Source organism: Suricata suricatta, chromosome 17 (assembly GCF_006229205.1).
Source record: "Suricata suricatta isolate VVHF042 chromosome 17, meerkat_22Aug2017_6uvM2_HiC, whole genome shotgun sequence".
NCBI lineage: Eukaryota > Metazoa > Chordata > Mammalia > Carnivora > Herpestidae > Suricata > Suricata suricatta.
The window spans coordinates 43,992,773-44,011,989 of record NC_043716.1 but is presented as its reverse complement, the minus strand read 5'-3'; the positions used below and the strand labels follow the sequence as shown (position 1 = coordinate 44,011,989).

The 19,217-nt window shown below is 41.7% G+C and overlaps 1 protein-coding gene across 1 annotated transcript in view; it reads right to left on the bottom strand.

Annotated features, from left to right (window-relative positions):
• DDX42 (DEAD-box helicase 42) overlaps window positions 1-12,622 on the bottom strand; it is a 36,745-nt gene extending 24,123 nt beyond the window's left edge. The window contains exons 1-2 of the mRNA XM_029928045.1: window positions 12,429-12,622; window positions 412-648 (exon numbers count right to left, since the gene is read on the bottom strand). Of these exons, the coding sequence (XP_029783905.1) occupies window positions 412-632 (221 nt within the window). The 5' untranslated portion in view covers window positions 633-648; window positions 12,429-12,622. The remainder of the gene's footprint in view (window positions 1-411; window positions 649-12,428) is intronic.
• Window positions 12,623-19,217: the final 6,595 nt, after the last annotated feature.

The following is a 19,217-nucleotide window of genomic DNA, read 5'->3' as shown; positions in this document are numbered from 1 at the left end:
TTGCAACGTAACAGTTTTCAGACTTGGGAGTTGAGACAAAATGTGTCTCTCTACCAGCTGAGACAACTGCCTGTGTCACAAACCAACTGATCTGGGATCAATAAAGGACTTCAGTAACGGCCATCGAAAACCACATGAATTATTTAAAACTCTTCAGTCATATTTAGGATTCAATGGTCTCAAATCTTTTTTCGAACAAGGAAAGATATAAGTAAGCACACAAGCATTATGTTCCTTACAGATGAGCAAACTCAACAATTTAACTTATTAGGAACAACACAATTCAGTGGGAAAAGCAATTGAAGAAGTCTTATTATTATTTGGGAAACAAATGGTTTCTTCATCTCCATTTCTGTTGATGGAATGAGTATCTTAAAGCCCAGCCTTCGCCAAATTACGACTACCACTTACGCATTTTCTTCATCAAAGTTGGCCCGTTTAGATCCAATTTTGTAGAAAGAAGGGAGCTGTGGTGGAGCTGACTTTCCAAATCCGGAAGAAGAGCTGGTCGCCCCAAAGGCACTGTGGGACTGCTGGGGGAGTTTGGGTTCCTCCTTCTTTCCCGCACTGATGGCAAAACCTCCGAAGCCAAATCCCCTCTTGGTGCCCGGGCCACCTTTATTCCAATTCATGGTGTCAATGACTGATCTGTTAGGAACAAGATACAACAATGATAAATTTAACTTTTATCAATAGCCCATGGAGTTTTAATGTCTCTTCCAACTTCTACCTACATCTTTATTTTAAACTTCTGCCTCACAATGAAAACTCTTTAACTTTGTACTTCAGCTATACAATATGCTAACCTCAATAAAACTGTCATATTTTCTAAAACACTGAAAAAAGTGTTATTTTTTGGGATCGCAATCTAAATAGGAATGCAAGATTTGATATCATCCCCATCAAAATAACTTGACCACTAATTTAGGTTAAATCTTTAAGCTGCCAAAAATACTCACAAGGCAACAAGTATTCTGGGGATCTGCACGTGGTAGGCTTGTGTTAGGAAACTAAAAGTACCAACATGAGAAGACTTTAATCTCTTAATATTTATTCTCAAGAAGTTTATATTATAGTCACCGCCCCCCCCAAAAGACAAAAACAACTTATAATTACAATATAATGTAATGCTTACTGTAACAAAATCAAAGATTGTTCTCTGTAATGATATCTAGAAGAATGAAAGAATCAAAACTTAAAAGATCAGTTATTTGTAGAAAGTAGCCATGTAATGGTCTCTGAAGGGTACTTAGGAACCACACAATTGCTGAGCAATGCCCGCTGGAACACCAGCCAGGAAGAAACCATGATTCACTGGTATGTTGCCTGAGTACTCAGCCTATGGTTAAGGATTACAACGAAATTTCCCGAGCGTCAATCAAATCAGTTTAAAAACAATACTGTATTTTAAAAAAATGCTGTATTATCTTATTAGTCTTGGCTCCAAAAAACTTTTTTCTTAACAACAGAAGCTACCTAAATTTTATTAGGAAAGCAGAAAACCCAGAAAGCAAAAGGGAACAAAATTCTAAGCTACTTGAAATTTCCTCTCCCAGACACATAATTTTGAGATCCTTGCTATTTTTTCTGCATTATGTATATACATACATACATACACAGAATTTAAAAACAAATCACACTATATTGTTTTAGTTACCAATTTCTTCACTTAATGACATATTATGAACATCTTTAAATGTCAATACATCTTTTCACTGTTTTATGATGTTGTGAAAACTATCACATAGCTGAATCTTTGTACATACCTATAATTATGTCTTTAGTATCAATTTTCAAAATGCAATTGCTGAGACAAAGGAAATATGTACTCTCACTTTCTAAAATTTTAATTACTACTTACATTTATGGAAAAGCACCTGATACACACTGAGTAAAATAAGAGCAAAAAACAAGGTGGATTATATGATTCAATGTAATTCAATATAAAAGCATGTGTTAGGAGCGCCTGGGTAGCTCAGTTGGTTAAGCTTCTGACTTCGACTCAGGTCATGATCTCGCAGTTTGTGGGCTTGAGCCCCACATCGGGCTCTGTGCTGACAGCTCAGAGCCTGGAGCCTGCTTCAGATTCTGTGTTTCCCTCTCTCTCTGCCTCTCCCTTGTTCGCACTCTCTCTCTGTCTCAAAAATTAACAAACATTAAAAAAAAAACTTTTTTAAAGAAAAAAGTTAAAAAAAAAAAGCATGTGTTACATATACAGATAGCTGGAGGACTGTTTCTCAAAATGTTAACAGCAGTTATTCCACTTTTACTTTCCTCTTCGTATTAAGGTTTACTATTAATAGGAAAAATTATAATGTTTATGATGGACTCTGAAGCCAATGTGGAAAAAAGTTCCCAAAGTTCCTTTTATGATGACGTTGTCGAAAGGACCATGAATAACAGGCTCTACTTTTCTGGTTCAGTGCCCCTCCCTATACATACCTTGTTAAGTTATTATATAGCACTTGGTCCTGAGTATTAAATCTGATTTATGCTGTGTCAATCTCCTCCCTTAGTTGTAAGTAGGGAATGTCCTTTTTGGAGGGGGAGGAGGGAGACTGTCTTTAATAATTTTGGAGATTTGGGGCACTTGGGTGGCTCAGTGAAATGTCTGACTTTGGCTCAGGTCATAATCTTACAGTTCGTGGGTTCAAGCCCAGCATTGGGCTCTGTGCTGACAGCTCAGAGCGTGGAGCCTGCGTTGGATTCTCTGTCTCCCTTTCTTCTGCCCCTCCCCTGCTCACACTCTGTCTCTCCTTCAAAAATAAACATTTAAAAAATTTCAAAAAAAAATAATTTTGGACCTTTTATTACAGGTCCACATGGCTAAAATAAGTACTTACTAAGCACTGATTTGCGTGAATTTAATTAGGACCATCTCCTCCTTTCTTCACAAATCCCTTAAGGAGAATCAACATAATTCTAATGAGATAGATGAAATTTAAAAAGAGTATTTTTAAGCAAGAAAATTTTAGCATCTGATAAAATTCTTCAACCAATCTGTGAACCTGGCTTTATAAGAACTGTTCTTAAACAACAAAAATGATGGCTCTGAATTTCAACCTCAATCTTCCTAATGTGTAAAAAATACCGCAAGGGGCTAGTAAATAATCTACAGGAATCAGAACATAGCAAAGATGAGAAAACATCCTATAGGCGTGGGCAGACTTTCAGAATCACATGGGGGTGCTGGGGTGGCTCAGTGGGTTAAACGTCCGACTTTGGCTCAGGTATCTAATGGTTCACAAGTCTGAGCTCTGCGTTTGGCTCTGTGCTGACAACTCAGAGCCTGGATCCTGCTTCAGAGTCCATGTCTCCCTCCTTCTCTGCCCCTCCCCCAGTTTCATTCTGTCTCTTTCTCTCAAAAATAAACATTAAAAAATTAAAGAAAAAAAAGAATCATGTGAACAATCTAGCAGGAAAACTTTCAATGGTTTATTGAAAGCTTGCTGAGGAATGTCAGGCAGTGTTTCAGGTGCTAAGGATTTATTCTACTTATTTTTTTAAGTCTATTTATTTATTTTGAGAGAGAGTATATGTGGGGGAGGGGCAGAGAGAGAGGAAGAGAGAGAGAGTCCCAAGCAGGGACTGACAGCACAGACCATGACGTGGGGCTCCAGCTTACGAATCGTGAGATCATGACCTGAGCCAAAATTAAGAGTCAGACACTCAACCAACCGAGCCACCCAAGTGCCCCCAAGTTCTGGGCATTTACAAATGAAAAATACAGTCCAATTTTCAAGGGGTTCACGGTGCGGTTGCTAAAAAAACCAACATGAAATGCTGTAGCAGAGGTCCTGCACAACGTGCATTCACTGGTGGCCCAGGAAAGAGGCATTTGACCGAAGATGAATGGAGAAGACTAAGTTTTCCTGGAGATGATGCTGGTGTTCGGTTTTAAAATCTGGAGAGGCATCAGACCAGGGTAGCGGGGTGAGAGGAGAGGTTTTTTTGGTTGTTGTTGTTGGTTGCTTGTTTTTCAATGTTAGTTGGAACATACACATGCAACATTGGTTTCAGGAGTAGAATTCAGTGATCCATCAGTTACACACAACACCTAGTGCTTATCACAACAGACACCCACCTTAGTACCAATCACCCATCTGGCCCATCTCCCTCTGTCAACCCATAGTTTGTTCTCTATCATTGAGAGTCTCTTGAGGGGCACCTGGGTGGCTCGGTTGGTTGGGCGTCTGACTTCAGCTCAGGTCATGATCTCACTGTCCTTGAGTTCAAGCCCTACATCGGGCTCTGTGCTGACAGCTCAGAGTCTGGAGCCTGCTTCAGATTCTGTGCCACCCCTTCTCTCTGCCCTTACCCTGCTCGTGCTCTCTTTCTCTGTCACTCAAAAATAAACAAACATTAAAAAACTTTTTTTTTTTTAAGTCTCTTGTGGTTTGTTTCCCTCTCTTCTCCCACCTTCCGACAAATATTCACCTCTCTGGCTTCTTAAATTCACATGAGTGAAATCATATGGTATTTGTCTTCCTCTGAATTATTTCAGTTAGCACAGTACATTCTAGCTCCATCCATGCAAGACTTCATTCTTTTTGATGGCCGAGTATATATACCATTGTATACATACATACCACATCTTCTTTATCCATTCATTACTTGGCTATTGTTGATAATGCTGCTATAAGCATTGGGGTGCATGGACCCCTTTGAATCTGTATCTTTTTTATCCTCTGGGTAAATACCTATAAGGCAACTGTTGGACTGTAGAGTAGTTCTGTGTTTGGTTTCTCTCTAAGTTTATTTTGAGAGAGAAAGTGAGAGGACATGGGGAAAAGGCAAAGAGAGAGGGAGAGGGAGAGAGAATCCCAAGCAGGCTCCGTGCTGTCAGAGAGGAGCCCGTGTGGGGCTCAATCTCATGAACCGAGTTCATGACCTGAGCTGAAACCAAGAGTCGGATGCTTAACCAACTGAGACACCCACTTTCTTAAGAGATGAAGGCATTTTACATTGAGGAAACTGTAAGCAGTACCACAGAGAACTGGAAATAGTGCCGTGCAGCTAGAGTTCAGTACAACATCTAGGAAAGTTGTAGGTCACATATTCAGAAGGACAAACAGGGCCCAGATAATGCTATGCTAAAAATATACAAAACTGTATTTTGCCAGGTATAATGAATCATTACTTTTAAGCAAATAGGGAACATGTTTCACATCAGTGTTTTAGAAAGATTAAATGGTAGACAATAGGAAAAATAGGAGGCAAAGAAAGTGGCTAAGAGGTTATCATAAAAATACAGACGTGAAGTGACGTGATACTGAACTAAGGAAGTGGCTATGAGGAAGGAGAAGGGGGTGGCTCTGAGTTCCTGGCGGTCCATCAGAAAGTTCAATAGGGGCGAGTGAGCAATAATTGGACGTGGAAGCTAAAGAGCAAGGAAAGGTCTCGAGTAAGTTTGGAAGTGTCTGGCTTTTATGAATTGGGGGAATGGAGATGGAAGCGTAGAAAAGCCAGGCTTGGAGAAGCAGGCAGAACAGGAGATGGGAGAGCTAAGGAAAGATCTTAACTTGGGTCTGTAACTGCAGAGAAGAGTCTGTTGATGGGAGTACAGATGTGATACAAGACATGTACATTTGAGGTTACTGGGATAGACAAGCTGGCAGAGAGAGGGCACAGAGGGTGAGAAAAGGGACAAGACACATGTTAGGGTTGATCAACGGTTAGGAATGGGTGGGGAAGAGAAGCTTACATGGCAACCTGAGAAGAAAAGGAGGAAGGGAGGACAATAGAGAACAGTGGCATAGAAGACGAGAGAGATTTTACAGGCAGAAAGAAACGTGCAATATTCCACTTCCGATGAAAATATGTTTGAAGGGACATGGAGCCAGGGTGGCTCAATCAGTTAAGTGTCTGACTTCAGCTCACATCATGATCTCATATTTCATGGATCTGAGCCCACATTGGGCTCTGAGCTGACGGCTCAGAGCCTGGAACCCATTCTGGATTCTCCCCCCCCCCCCCCCCCCCGCTCATGCTCTCTCTCAAAAATAAAATAAACATAGAAACATTCCTTTTTGTTGGATAAATTTTATGTGTCAGGCTCTTCAAAATTCACCCCAGTATTTGTGAAAACCATCATCTTCCATTATTACAAACCTTGCCATCCAGCCCTCCTGATTAAATCTAAGCCAAACATACTCAATGCACCACTGTCTCCTTAGTCTTGACAATAATTCTTTCTCTTAGACTATGTAGGTTTTACTACATAGGTATGTGGCTACAGATCCTTGACAATCAGAGGTCTGAGGGAGTATAACTGATGTAACAAGCAAAAGACAGCTAACCCAATCTCTACTTGGTTGTATGTTTAAAAAAAAAAAGGATGAACCTTCCTCCGTTTTAAAACTACTCTGCATTCTCTAAGCAAATATTGTTTGCAGAAAAGACATCTAGTAAACAGTTAATAAATAAATAAACACAGTGAGATTAAAAAATTAATTATAGTCCTGCTATTTGTGGGTCTTTTCAAAGCTCCCTTTATTTGGTCTTAACATACATGCACACGTACACATGCACCTAAGCCTTCTCTCAGATAATAATAATAGGCCTGGTACACCCTTCCTACCAAGCGGGCAAACTCCCATCAACCAGCTTTGAAACTTCACCTCTGCCTCCCTAAACACTTCTCACATTGACAAGAAAAGATGAAAACACCTGCATCAGTGCATATAAAATCACCACATGGCTTCCACACCCAAGTTCAGACTTTCTTAAAAACAACAAACCACCAAAAAATCCCAAATAATCCAACTTAAAAACAGGCAAAGTACTTGAATAAACACTTCTCCAAAGAAGATATAAATGGCCAGTAAGTATATGAAAAGATGCTCATCACTAATTAGGGAAATGTAAATGAAAATCATATCCCCTTGTACTCACCAGGAGGACTACTAAAAAAACAAAACAAAAACAACACAACAGAAAAATAACAAGTGTTGACAGGATGTGGAGAAACTGGAACCCTGTAGAGTGCTGGTGGGAACATAACGTGGCTCAGCCACTGTGGGAAACATTGTGGTGGCTCTTCAGGAAAACAAATCCTAGAACTACCGTGTGATCCAGCAACTCCACTTCTGGGTATAGCCCCACAAGAACTGAAAATAAGAACCGGTATCTGTCCTATGATTTTTTTTTTTTGAGTAAGTGAGTGAGCACGGGAGAGCACAAGGCAGGTAGGGGCAGAGGGAGAGAATCTCAAGCCAGGCTCCACACCCAGCACAGAGCCTGACGTGGGACTCAATCTCATGATTGTGAAATCATAACCTCAGCTGAAATCAAGTCAGATGCTTAATCTACTGAGACACAATCTTAGCAGTACTATTCCCAACAGTCAAAAGATGGATGGAAGTGACCACTGATGGACAAATAAACTAAATAGGACATTTAGTACATACATACACACGTACAACAACAGTATTAGTGAGCCTTAAAAAGGAAAGAAATTCTTTTTTTTTTTTTAATGTTTTTTTTATTTATTTTTGAGAGAGAGAGAGAGACAGTGTGAGCAGGAGAGGGTCAGAGAGAGAGGGAAACACTGAATCAGAAGACAGGCTCCAGGCTCTGAGCTGGCTGTCAGCACAGAGCCTGAAGCAGGGCTTGAACCCACAAACTGCGAGATCATGACCTGAGCCCAACTCAGACGCTCAACCAACTAAACCACCCAGGCACCCCAAAAGGAAGGAAATTCTGACACATGCTACAACATGAATGAAACTTGAGGACATCATGTTAAGGAGATAAGCCAGTCAAAAAGGGCAAATAGTGTATTATTCCACTTACATGAGGCAGAACAGTCAAACTCAGAGACATGTAGTAGAATGGGTGGGGCACCTGGGTGCTCAGTCAGTTAAGCATCTGACTCTTGATTTCAGCTCAGGTCATGATTTCGTGGTTTGTGAGACTGAGTCCTGCATCAGGTTCTACGGCAACAGTGTGGAGGCTGCGCAGGGCTCTCTCCATCCCTCCCACACTTGTGCTCTCTCTCAAAATAAACAAACATTAAAAAATAAAGTAGAACTGGTTGCCAAGGCTAAGGAGTGCAGAGGAATGGGGCGGTATTGTTTAATGGGTACACAGTTTCAGTTTTACAAGATAAAAAGTTCTGTGAACCCTATGGTGGTGATGGCAGCACAGCAATGTGGATGGAATCAACGCCGCTGAACTGCACGCTTCTTAAAATGGGTTCAGATTTTTCTACATGCAGTTTAAAAACAAAAATTATGAAAATTAAAGGATTAGCACTCCATTTGCACAGGTATGGTTAGGCTGCTATTTAATAAGTTTATGAGCAATGGTGCTGTTTAGACCTCAGTCTCTGCTCTGAAATGCAACCATATTTGTGAATATTTGGCCACATTTTTTTCTTTAAAAAAGACTGTTTTTCAAAAGTTCTAATTTGAGGGACTCCTGGGCGCCTCAGTGGGTTAAGTGTCTGACTCCTGATTTCAGCTCAGGTCCAGATCTCTCAGTTCATGAGATGGAGCCTCGCCTCCATCTATGCTGATGGGGCAGAGGCTGCTTGGGATTCTCTCTCTCCCTCTTTCTGTCCCTCCCCTGCTCGCTCAGACTCACGCCCACCCCTGTGTTCTCTCCTCCTCTCCTAAATAAATATTTAAAAGTAAAATTTCTAACTTGAAAATAATTAGCTCTGTAATTAAGAATAAACAAAATTTGGTGAGCACCTGCTTTAAAGAAAACACCCTAAGTCTGGTCTTAGTAATAACTTTGTTTTATACTGACCACTAACTACTTTGTTAGGTATCAGTACCATGAGGGACACCTTTCCTTTTGACTGCCACCTCCACCACAGCAACAATTTCCTAACAAGTCCGTTATCCAGCCACCACACCACTACCAGAGTGATCAATAATTCACAATGTACTGAGTACCATTTTGCTAGACCTTGTTCTCGGTGCTTTGGATATAGTAACACAATCAGACACTGTCCTAGCCCTCAGGAATGGGAGTTCAGTCTGGTCCAGGGGAAAGAAAAAGCAAATCATAATTTCAAGTAGTAAAAGTGCTACCGAACAAAACCACGAAAAAAGCAAGCAAGAAAAGGTAAACCATTACAAGAGAAAGCAATCAGGTAAGGCATCTCTGAGATGACTGATATTTGACAATTAACAAGTAACCCTCCAGCCCCTCAACTCTACCGGTCTACATATGTCCATTTTATTGGAAAAGTCTTGATGATACACATCTAGAGGCTGCATCTACAACCAGTCAATATTCCCTAACCTATGAAAAGTGACTCTATGTGGTAAAGTACCAAAAAAAAAAGAGAGAGAGAGAGAGATACATAGCAAAAGAAAAATTAATTTCCACCTTCTTTGGTCTGTTAATACTGCGCAACTGGGGAAAGTCATTTGACTTTTGGTGAGCCAATGCTCAGGAAAAACCCTCTTTCAGGTTTTTGCAGATCCTAACCCCAAACTGTCCCGCCACATTTCTCATTCTGTCATTCTCTTCGATTCAGTAGCATTCCAGTTAGTTAATCAAGCTGGAATGAGACTCTCCATTCTGGCAACACACTACATACTTACCCTTCATCTCTCCCAGGGTTTCCCCGCATGCATCAGTGTTCCCAGAAAACCAACTTAAGTCCTATCCTTCAAAGCCCATCTCAAATACCAACTCCTAGAACCTATGACATGAATACAACGCCCCCAGAGAAGTGGTAACTCACTCCTCAATGTCTTAAAACACCCAGCATTTAATTATAACTATTTGTGCTCTAATATTCTCTCTCCAACTCCAAGTTACAAGTTTCACTGGTGAGGAAGTCGACTTACTCATTTTCTATCTCTTTTGTTTTCCACAGCATGTACTCATTATTCATGTTTATTCAATATGCAGGAGTCTGAAGGCGAAAAATTAAAGACACCATAAAATCCTGCTTGGTATGGTTCTAGGTATAAAAATGCTTTGACTTGGTAGAAAATCGTAACTGTATAGTAAGCTAGCACAGACTGCAACCAGAATATGTTCACAAACTCTAGCTTTGCCACTATCTATCTTGATGTGAATCTCAAAAAAGTTATTTGGCTTGTCTGGACCTATAAGATAATGAGAATTAACACCTACTTGACAGGGTTGGTGTGAAAAATTGAGTTTATACACAAAAATGCACTTAGTAAAAAGCGTGGCACATAGTAGGCGCGCAGTATGTATTAGCCATCATATTTACTATTATTATTTCCCCAGATATCAATTTCTCCACTGGTAAATGGAGACTATCAAGCTCGAGTTCGCTTATCTCTTTCAACTCGGATCCCATACAAGTGCCACAAGACACTGAGGAGGTCAGAGATCACGAAGAGCTGGCAAGTGGGGATGGGTTCCTAAGAGAGCTAGAACCCCAGTGTAGGCACAGAAAGAAACAAGCTGATTAGAGAAGCATGAAGGACGGAGACATTTTAAGGAGCAGAGCTAGACATAGCAAAGATTAGGAAGAATAAACAAAGGCAGAATAAGCGTGGAACCTAAGAAAGATAATGTGGCTAGGGTGTATGTTTTGGGCAATGATGGAAAATAAGATCTGATCTAAATGACTTTTAACAATAGTGGACTACAAAACCACTGATTATAAAACTTTATCGTTTGTTTCTGGAGTTGGAGAAAGCTCTCGTGACAACTGATTAGCATCTACTCTATCTAATAATCTGCCCTCAGAACATCTCACACACTATACATTGGACACTATACACTACACATTCCTTAGTGAGAATCTATACAAAACCCAGGAATTTCTTCATATTCTTCTAAAGCCGAATACAAGTAAATTCTGATTACATTTAGTTTGTAAGCCTCTGTTTCCTGTTAGCTTAAAGAAACTAAGATAATCATATGAATTTGATAAAATTAAAATATAAAAAAACGCATTTCTCCATGAGTTACACCAAACTATAACAATTCCTCTGCTGTACAAACTGTACCATCCCTCTGCTCAAAAGCCTCAGAGGATTCCCAACTCAGACTGAGATAAAGTGAAATCCTCCCCAACAGCCTAAAAGTTCCCGGTTGTTCTGAGGCTCCTCCCCCAGATCTTCCCTGACTTTATCTCCTACTACTCCTTTGCCCACAAGGGTCCAAAGCACATTGGCCTTCTAACTGTTCCGCTAACAGGCCAGCATTGTCCTCTTCAAGGTCTTTACACTTGCTGTTCCCTGGGCCTGGAACCCTCCTTTCCCCACTTGTGTACTAGGCTCACTCCCTACACCTCCTTCTCATCTGCTTAAATATCAGCTTGCCTGCACTTACCGCCCTGACCGTCGTATTTCAAAATGCAATGCCTCCCCAACCTTCTTTACAGCCTTTTAAAAAATCCTGTCTGTAATTATCTTCTAGCATATAGTATAATTTTTCTATTTATTTATTATCTCCCCCCCCCACTAGAACATACTTTGCAGGACGTCAAGGGTCACAGATGTAGGAAAGGGCTAGGAAACAGGCACGCAGCAGATGTCAGTAAAAATATTCCCTGAATGAACTGCAGATTAAGCCATATAATTCCCCTTCTACGTAAAGGAACATACAACATACTTTCTGCCCCCCACCACTGAAAATCTAAAATTTAATTTTTGTATGAAACACGTATTGTTCACCTCCTATGTGCCAGAACTGGGCTTGGCTCTGGAAAGTTCAAGGGAATTAAGACATAGTATCTGCCCTTTAGGAGCTCCAGGGCGTGCATACGGAGAATAGACATAAAGATATCATTTACAAAAAACAATATACAACTAGAGGAAATTAAACGACCACCTAAAGAAGCGAGGAGCAAAGGGGGAGTCACCACTAAGGTGACGAGGAAAGCTATGATTCCCCCAAATTCTCGACTAGTACGATAGTTCCTCCTTATAGTATTGGTGCGTATGCTTGCAATTCCACATACATTATTTACTCAAATCAGATAAGCTCTTAAGTAGGCCGCAAAAAAAGTTTGTGCGACGACAGTGATGTATTCAAGACTGCACAAAGATCACTGTTTGTTTTCCGATTTGGCAACTTTTGCCTATCGGGTCTCCCCGATTTGGAGGCTTGAATCTGCCAACTGCTGCCTACTTGGATCAGAACCCTCCTAGTAACTATCCCGGCCCGGAACCCGGCTCCCTGCAAAACCCTTTCTTAGCAGGACGGGCGGGCGCCGCCTCCGGAAAGCCACCAACTGGGCCAGAATGAGAGTTACGGGAGAAGCGGGAGCCGTGGGAGTGCAATGAGGTTGGGAAGGACCCCTAGAGGCCTCTGCCTCGCACTCCTACCCCTCCCGGCCCCATGGGCCTCCGGTGCCCCAAAGCTCCGCAGACTCTTTGTTAAGCGAGGCCGCGGTTCCCTGGCCCTTGCTAGGCCCCGCAGTTGCCTCCAATGGCCCCCGAGAGGTAGCGACCCCGAGTCCATAGCCTTCTCGCACAGACCTGCTGCTGTGGCTGCAGTGGCAGCTAATACTACCGCCGACCCGGAGAATCCCAAGGCCAGAGTACGCGCAGTCCAGGCCGCGTCCGCAGAGCTCCTTCCTCTCCGCCCCCTTCACCGCCACCGCCGCCGCCGCTGCCGCCGCCGCCGCCTCCGCCTCTGCCGCCGCCGCTTCTCGGCCCGTTGCTGACCGGAGGGGGAGGGGAATGCAAAGCTGACATGCGCAGTGCAGAGAACGCGGCCCGGAGGGCGGAGCATCGGGCTACGGTTCCCGGAAGGCGCCGCGGGCTCCGGACCTTAAAGCTCCAGAACACTTCTCAGACTTCACTCTCCGGACACTGCTGCTTTGAGCGGAGCCGTGCTTGTAGACGAAGAAGTGGACCTAGTGGTGAAGAAAGCGTAGCAGTGACAGAGAGCTGCCTAGAAATCTCAAGAAAAGGCCTTGGGCAGAAACCACATATACATAAAATTGTGGACTCCCTAAACTCTGGTCCTTTGCAAATACGGCCTAGACAACATTTCTCTGCATGCCTCTAGCCACGTGGTCCTATAGAGCATGGCCACCTTTAGCTTCCGGATCACCAGCTCAGTGAAGACTATTTGAACCCTAGTGGAGAGGGCTGGGAACAGCGTGGGCGGTTCCAGCCCGGGGGCCGGGATTATGTAATTTTCCCAGCAGCCCCACCTTGCCTCAGCCGGGCGTTGCGGGGAGTGGGGAGGGAGGAGGTCTCGCGCGGTTCCGGAGGCTGCGTCCCGCCCTTCAGCTGCGCGCACGCGCGAACAGTCCTCACGCATTCTACGTAACGGATGGCGGAGGGTAAGTGGAGTGGCTCAGCGTGACTGAGCTACCTGGTACGGCTGTGTCCTAGAGGGATCGGGGGCGGTAAAATCGCGGTGACCGCGCAGGTGGCGGCCAGGCCGAGAAACGGCGGCAGGGAACAGGCTGAGCCAGGTTTTAGCCGCTCATACAGGTAGGAAACGGTCCTGACGCGTTAGTCGGTGGGGCCGGACCAGGCCAATCGGTGACTTTAAGTTGCGTGGCCTACCCCAGTCCCAATTCCCACCCAACCCCCCTGTCAGGCTCAGGGTGACATGGATCGCTCCTTCTCACCTCTCCTGGCCTTAGAAACAGAAAATAAACTGTCCACACCAAAGCCCATTTTCTCTTGGTCTTCAGGGTTGGGTGATTTTAACGGTTTTTGAGAACTTCCCCGCAGAGCTGTGGGCTGATGCCAACTAAAAGGGCAAAGTTACAGGAAGCTCAAAGTGTGCAGCAGGAAGAATGAAGTTTGGCCATTGGGATGAATTGATTCTCCATGGAAAAAACCCGATGGCTTAAAAGAAGCAACAACCTCTGTGGCTATTTTAACTTAAAAGTGTTTCTATCGAGCGGGTGTAAGGAGACGAGAGTGTTTAAATGTTTCCAGAAGTCTCAGACTGGCAGTTGTCAGAAAGGCCTAATCTGAAATGACAACAAGGAATCATTTCCCCCACTTATTCCTCTTTAGTTTTTGAGTCCAGATCCAGTTACGGAGAGACTACCCGGTGAGCTGGCAGGAATAAACCAGACTTGTTAGTGCTTGTGTTCCCTGTCCCAGGACTCTCAGGACTGGGTGGCCTGGCAGGGAGTTATGCTTTTGAGAAATGAAATGACAGGTGCAGCCGAGAAACTTCTCAGAGGGAAGGCCAAGGTATAAGTGACTTGGATATTTTTAACATAAATAACCTTGAAGAAGCCCTGTTACAGTGCTGAGTTTTCTTTAAATGTTTCTATGGTGTGAACATTCTAAGTAGAAGTTCAGTTGGAAAAGATCAGACTTTTTGGCAGTTAAGCAAGTTGCGCTAATGTTAATCTTTATTTGCTTCTATTTGAAAAAGTATAAAACTGGGATCTGAAAAGGGAAGCACTAAAAGTGAAGGTTTTTAAATCTTAAAGGGAGTTCATAAGGCACAGGGGAAGGAAGTAATGAGAAATAGTATTTAATGAATACCTTCTGTGTGCCAAGTACATATCTCCTGTAATAGCAACTATAGCCCTATGAGGCAAGTAGTGAATGGACATCACTTTTTTTGTATGTGAGGAACAGGGAATTTTAAGTAATTAGTTTAAGATCACATGACTTGTAAAAGGTAGAGCTAATGTTTTAAACCAAATGTAACCACCAAAGTACATGCCCTTTTTCATATTTCTTCCACTTCTGACTAAAATAAAGATTATTAAAAGGACAGGGCTCCTGGGTGGCTCAGTCTGTTAAGCGTCCGATTTCGGCTCAGGTCATGATCTCACAGTTTGTGGGTTCGAGCCCTGCATCGGGCTCTGGGCTGATAGCTCAGAGTCTGGAGCCTGTTTCAGATTCTGTGTCTCCTTGTCTCTCTGCCCCCCCTGCTCATGCTCTGTCTCTCTCTTTGTGTCTTGCAAAAATAAATAAAATGTAAAAAAAATTATTAAAGGAAGCTACCAATGTTTGGAGACACATCACAGACCTTTTTGAGGATGGGGCTGGTGTTGAGATGGTAACTATGTTTTTCCATGAAATGTCCCTGGTGCTAACCTTGAAGTTCAGGTGTTAGAAAGGATATGCTTATTAGCCTGTCCTTTATGGCATTTCTCAAATCATTTGTGCCTTTCAAATTGTATGAACTTTGTTCAGTTCTGAGTATATTGCTTGAGCAGCCATAGATTGCAAGGTATTAGGCAATAACCTTTGAAACTGAACTGATTCCTTTAAGAATTTACAGTGTTGTTGGGGTGCTTGGGTGGCTCAGTCACAAGAACACACAACTCTCAACCTCAGGATCGTGAGTTCAAGGCCCATGTTGGGCGTGGAGCCTACTTTTTAAAAAAAAGAATTTACAGTGTTGTAAATATGGGATATAGAATATTCACTGTCCCAGAGCACCTTAAAAGAGTAGTGCATAGGGACATCTGGGTGGCTTAGTTGGCTAAGTGTCTAACTTTGGCTCCAGTCATGATCTCACAGTCTGGACCCTGCTTCAGATTCTGTGTCTCCCTCTCTGTCTGCTCCTCCCCTGTCTCTTTCAAAAATAAAATTGTGCATACTCCCTTTTGCCACCACTCACACTGTTAGTACTAATTAACTCCCTGCATTCTGATTTTCATCCTAACCACTTCCCTCCAGTTGCCAATAATGATTTCATTTTAGCATTTGGAAATTTCTGGTCCATATCTTACTTGATCTTTCTGCAGCAATTGAAACTGAGCTGTTTCCTTCTTAGAAATATGCTTCTCCGTTTGACTTCTGTGATACCTCTATGATACCTCTTGGACCAGAGTCTCTTTTTCTCTAACCACTCCTTCTTAGTTTCCAATTCCAGTTCTTAGCTGTAATGATATATTTCAAAAGTTTTTGGTGCTTTTAAAAAAATTTTTTTTAACATTTATTTATTTTGAGAGAGGGAGAGAGAGCACATGCGCACACAAGTCAGGGAGGGGCAGAGAGACAGGGTGACAGAATCTGAAGCAGGCTCCAGGCTCTGAGCTGTCAGCGGACGCAAACCCATGAACAATGAGATCATGACCTGAGCTGAAGTTGGATGCTTAACTGAGCCACCCAGGCGTGCTGGTGCCTTTTTTTTTTTTTAACCTAACTCAGTACTCCCTGATGATTTCATCCACTCCTGCACCATCTCTGTTTCCATCTTAGACTTGTATCCTGAACTCCAGACTTCTGTTAGACTACTTCCTTTTCTCCCTCTATAAAATAAGTTAACGCTTTTTGTAGGGATTTTGTGAAAATTGAGAGATAAATGTTACTCATCTAACATACTACCTAAAAACACTCTAAACTTTTCAACAGGTACTAAGTTTAATTTATTGTCTTCCCCCTCCCTCCTTATTCTTTATCTCAAGGATGACTTTGTCCAGCTATGAATCAAGCCAAAACATGGAATCACCCAGATCTTCCTTTCCCACATTCCCTATATCCTGTCACTTTATGCTGACATGTATGATTCTTAATGTCTGTCAGACTGTTTTCCTGTTCATTCCCAATACCACTGCCAGTTCAGTCCTGTTGTATCTCCTACCTGACTATCTCAGCCACTTCAACTTTTCCTACCTCAGGTGCCCTTTTCCACTCTCCCTGTGTGTGAGCTGTCACGGCTAACTTGCAAGTCTGGTAGTGCCACTCTCCTACCTAAATCCTTTAGTTGATTCTAATTATCCAGACTTCTTTCTGTGGTATTTAAATAAGGATCATCATGATCTGGCTCCTGCTGGCCTTTCTGGCCTAATTTCTCTCACTTGGGTCTACAAACCCAATGCTCCAGCATACCAGACTTCTAAACACCGTTATTTCCGGGCTCTGTGATACAGCTGTTACACAGTCTGCAGCACCTCTTCTTTTGTGCAGGAACCATGCTTTTATTTTTTAAGAGAAATTTTTATTACAAAAGCACATCATAGGAAAAAAGAAAAAGTAAAGGCAAAATCCCCATTATCTTACGTAAAAAAATAATTACTTATATATAGGTGTATGTCCTTCTAAACTTTTGTTTTTGTGTATTTGCTTCTCAAAAATCATGGGTTCTTACTTCATTTATAATGATATTTTTATTTTTTATTTTATTTTTTTTGAAAGAGTATGTGAGCAGGGGAGAGGCAGAGAGAGAGGGAGAGAGAGGAATCCCAAGCAGGCTCTGCACCATCAGCACAGAGCCCAATGTGGGGCTCATGACCTGAGGGGAAATCAAGGGCCAGTCGCGTAACAGATTGGGCCACCCAGGTGCCCCATTTGTAATGATTTTGAATGGACGAAAAGTAAATTTGTTTTTTGTATGTAACCATAGTTTAACCCAAGAGTCGCTTTTTTTTTTTTGCTATCATAAATAATACTATAACACATATCCTTGAAGCTAAAGGATCTTGCAGATTTATGATTATTCAGGAATCATGTTTTACTTCTTTTGCCATAGTTATCTGATGTGGTGATATGTTCAGTGAGGGTACATTTGATTAGATATGGTAGGATCATCTTATGAAAAGCAGTGAAAGCCAGAGGAGTTTACAATATTCTGTAGGGATTTGTTAGCCTTTGATGGTTATTGAATTCTTAGGTAACAAAAGTTGTATTTTAGGAAGATGGTACGGTTTTTTGGTAAGCGAAGTAGGGAGTGAGTTGAGATAGGGAGGCCATTTAGGATAATACTGTGGTTGTTCAGCAGGTGATGATAACTTGGATTATCATGGTGGCTTTGGGAACCAAAGAAGGAAACACCAGATGATGAGAAAGCAAAAGGAAAAGAACGTGAGAAATTAGATATCTCGCTCTTGTCAACATGTAAGACTGGGAAAATGGGATTGATATTAATAGAGAAATTCAGGTACCTGTTGATTTTGAGGTGATTGTCAGGCAGTAAGCAGCAGACTGTAGCCTGCGAGACAGTTTTTGTATAGCTTATGAAGTAAAAAATTTTTTTTACATTTTTAAAGGGTTGTTTTAAAAAGGAATATGCAATGGAGACAAGTATGTTGTCCACAAAGCCTAAAATGTTTATTATTTGACCCTGTACAGAAAAAGTCTGTAGGACATGAAAATAGACATGTCTGTTAGGAAACCGGTGCTACAGGGCTGGAGTTTAGATGAGAAATGAGGACAGAAGTACAACTAAATAGGTGTGATGGTTTAAATCTAAGTACTCTTCAAACTCTAGAGCAATTGTTCTCCCTTTTTTGTAAAGCCTCACCTGTTTGATGATTTTACTGTCCTCTGTGTTTTCATATCATTTGGCACATTTTTGTCACAGATCGGACTTCATTATATTTGTTGGTTCAGAAACTCACTTAGGTGGTGGAACATCTAATGTTCTTTTCAGAAAGCTATGAAATACTGATGAATTTAATTCTATCTATTTAAATACTACTTTAAGTAAATGATATAAAAATCAGTTACTGGCCTACATTTGAGAAGCTGCTTGAGAAGTGGTTCATCTGGTAGGGATGCTGGAGACATAACTGGGATCAAATCATAGCTCTATGCCACTTGGTAGTTGTGTTACTTAGCGTCTCTGCCTTGTTTTATTTGTCTGTGAAATGGGAATGTTAACATGCTACTTTCCTCAAAGGGTTGTTATGAGGATTAAATTAGTTGCTTTTTATAAAGCCTTTAGGACAGGGCCTAGAATTTTTGTTTTGCTTTGATGACTGATGTTCAGATATCCACATACAAAGTCAATCTAAGGATGAATAGCTTTTCTATCCGTGTATTACTGCTAATGGATCAATAGTTGCATCTTGTTCTTATTTCATTATTCCACTTCCCAGTTCCTATATAAAGCTTTTTATAGGCTCAAAAAAAAAAAAAGCTTACTGAATACCCAGTGGAAATGGAAACCAACCTAAAGAAATTAAATGACTAGTCCAAGATTTCACAGATAGATAGTTAACAGTCCAGACTAGTACCCACACCTCTTGACCCTCACCATCACTCTATATAACACTATTTGAAGTGAATAGTATTAAATTTTTTAAAAGCAGGAGAGAGTCATAGATGTATTTTTTTATTATAAAAGTGGGTATGGGCAGAATGGCTGTACATTAAAGATTTTTGTTTTGTTTTTTAACTCATTTTTAAGGTGCAATGAAAACCTTCGTTCCTTTCTGTGTTGTCCTTTTGGTGTTTGGGAGTGTCTCTGAAGCCAAGTTTGATGATTTTGAGGATGAGGAAGACATAGTGGAGTATGATGATAATGACTTTGCTGAATTTGAAGATGTCACAGAAGATTCTATTACTGAATCTCCTCAACGGGTAATAACTACTGAAGACGATGAA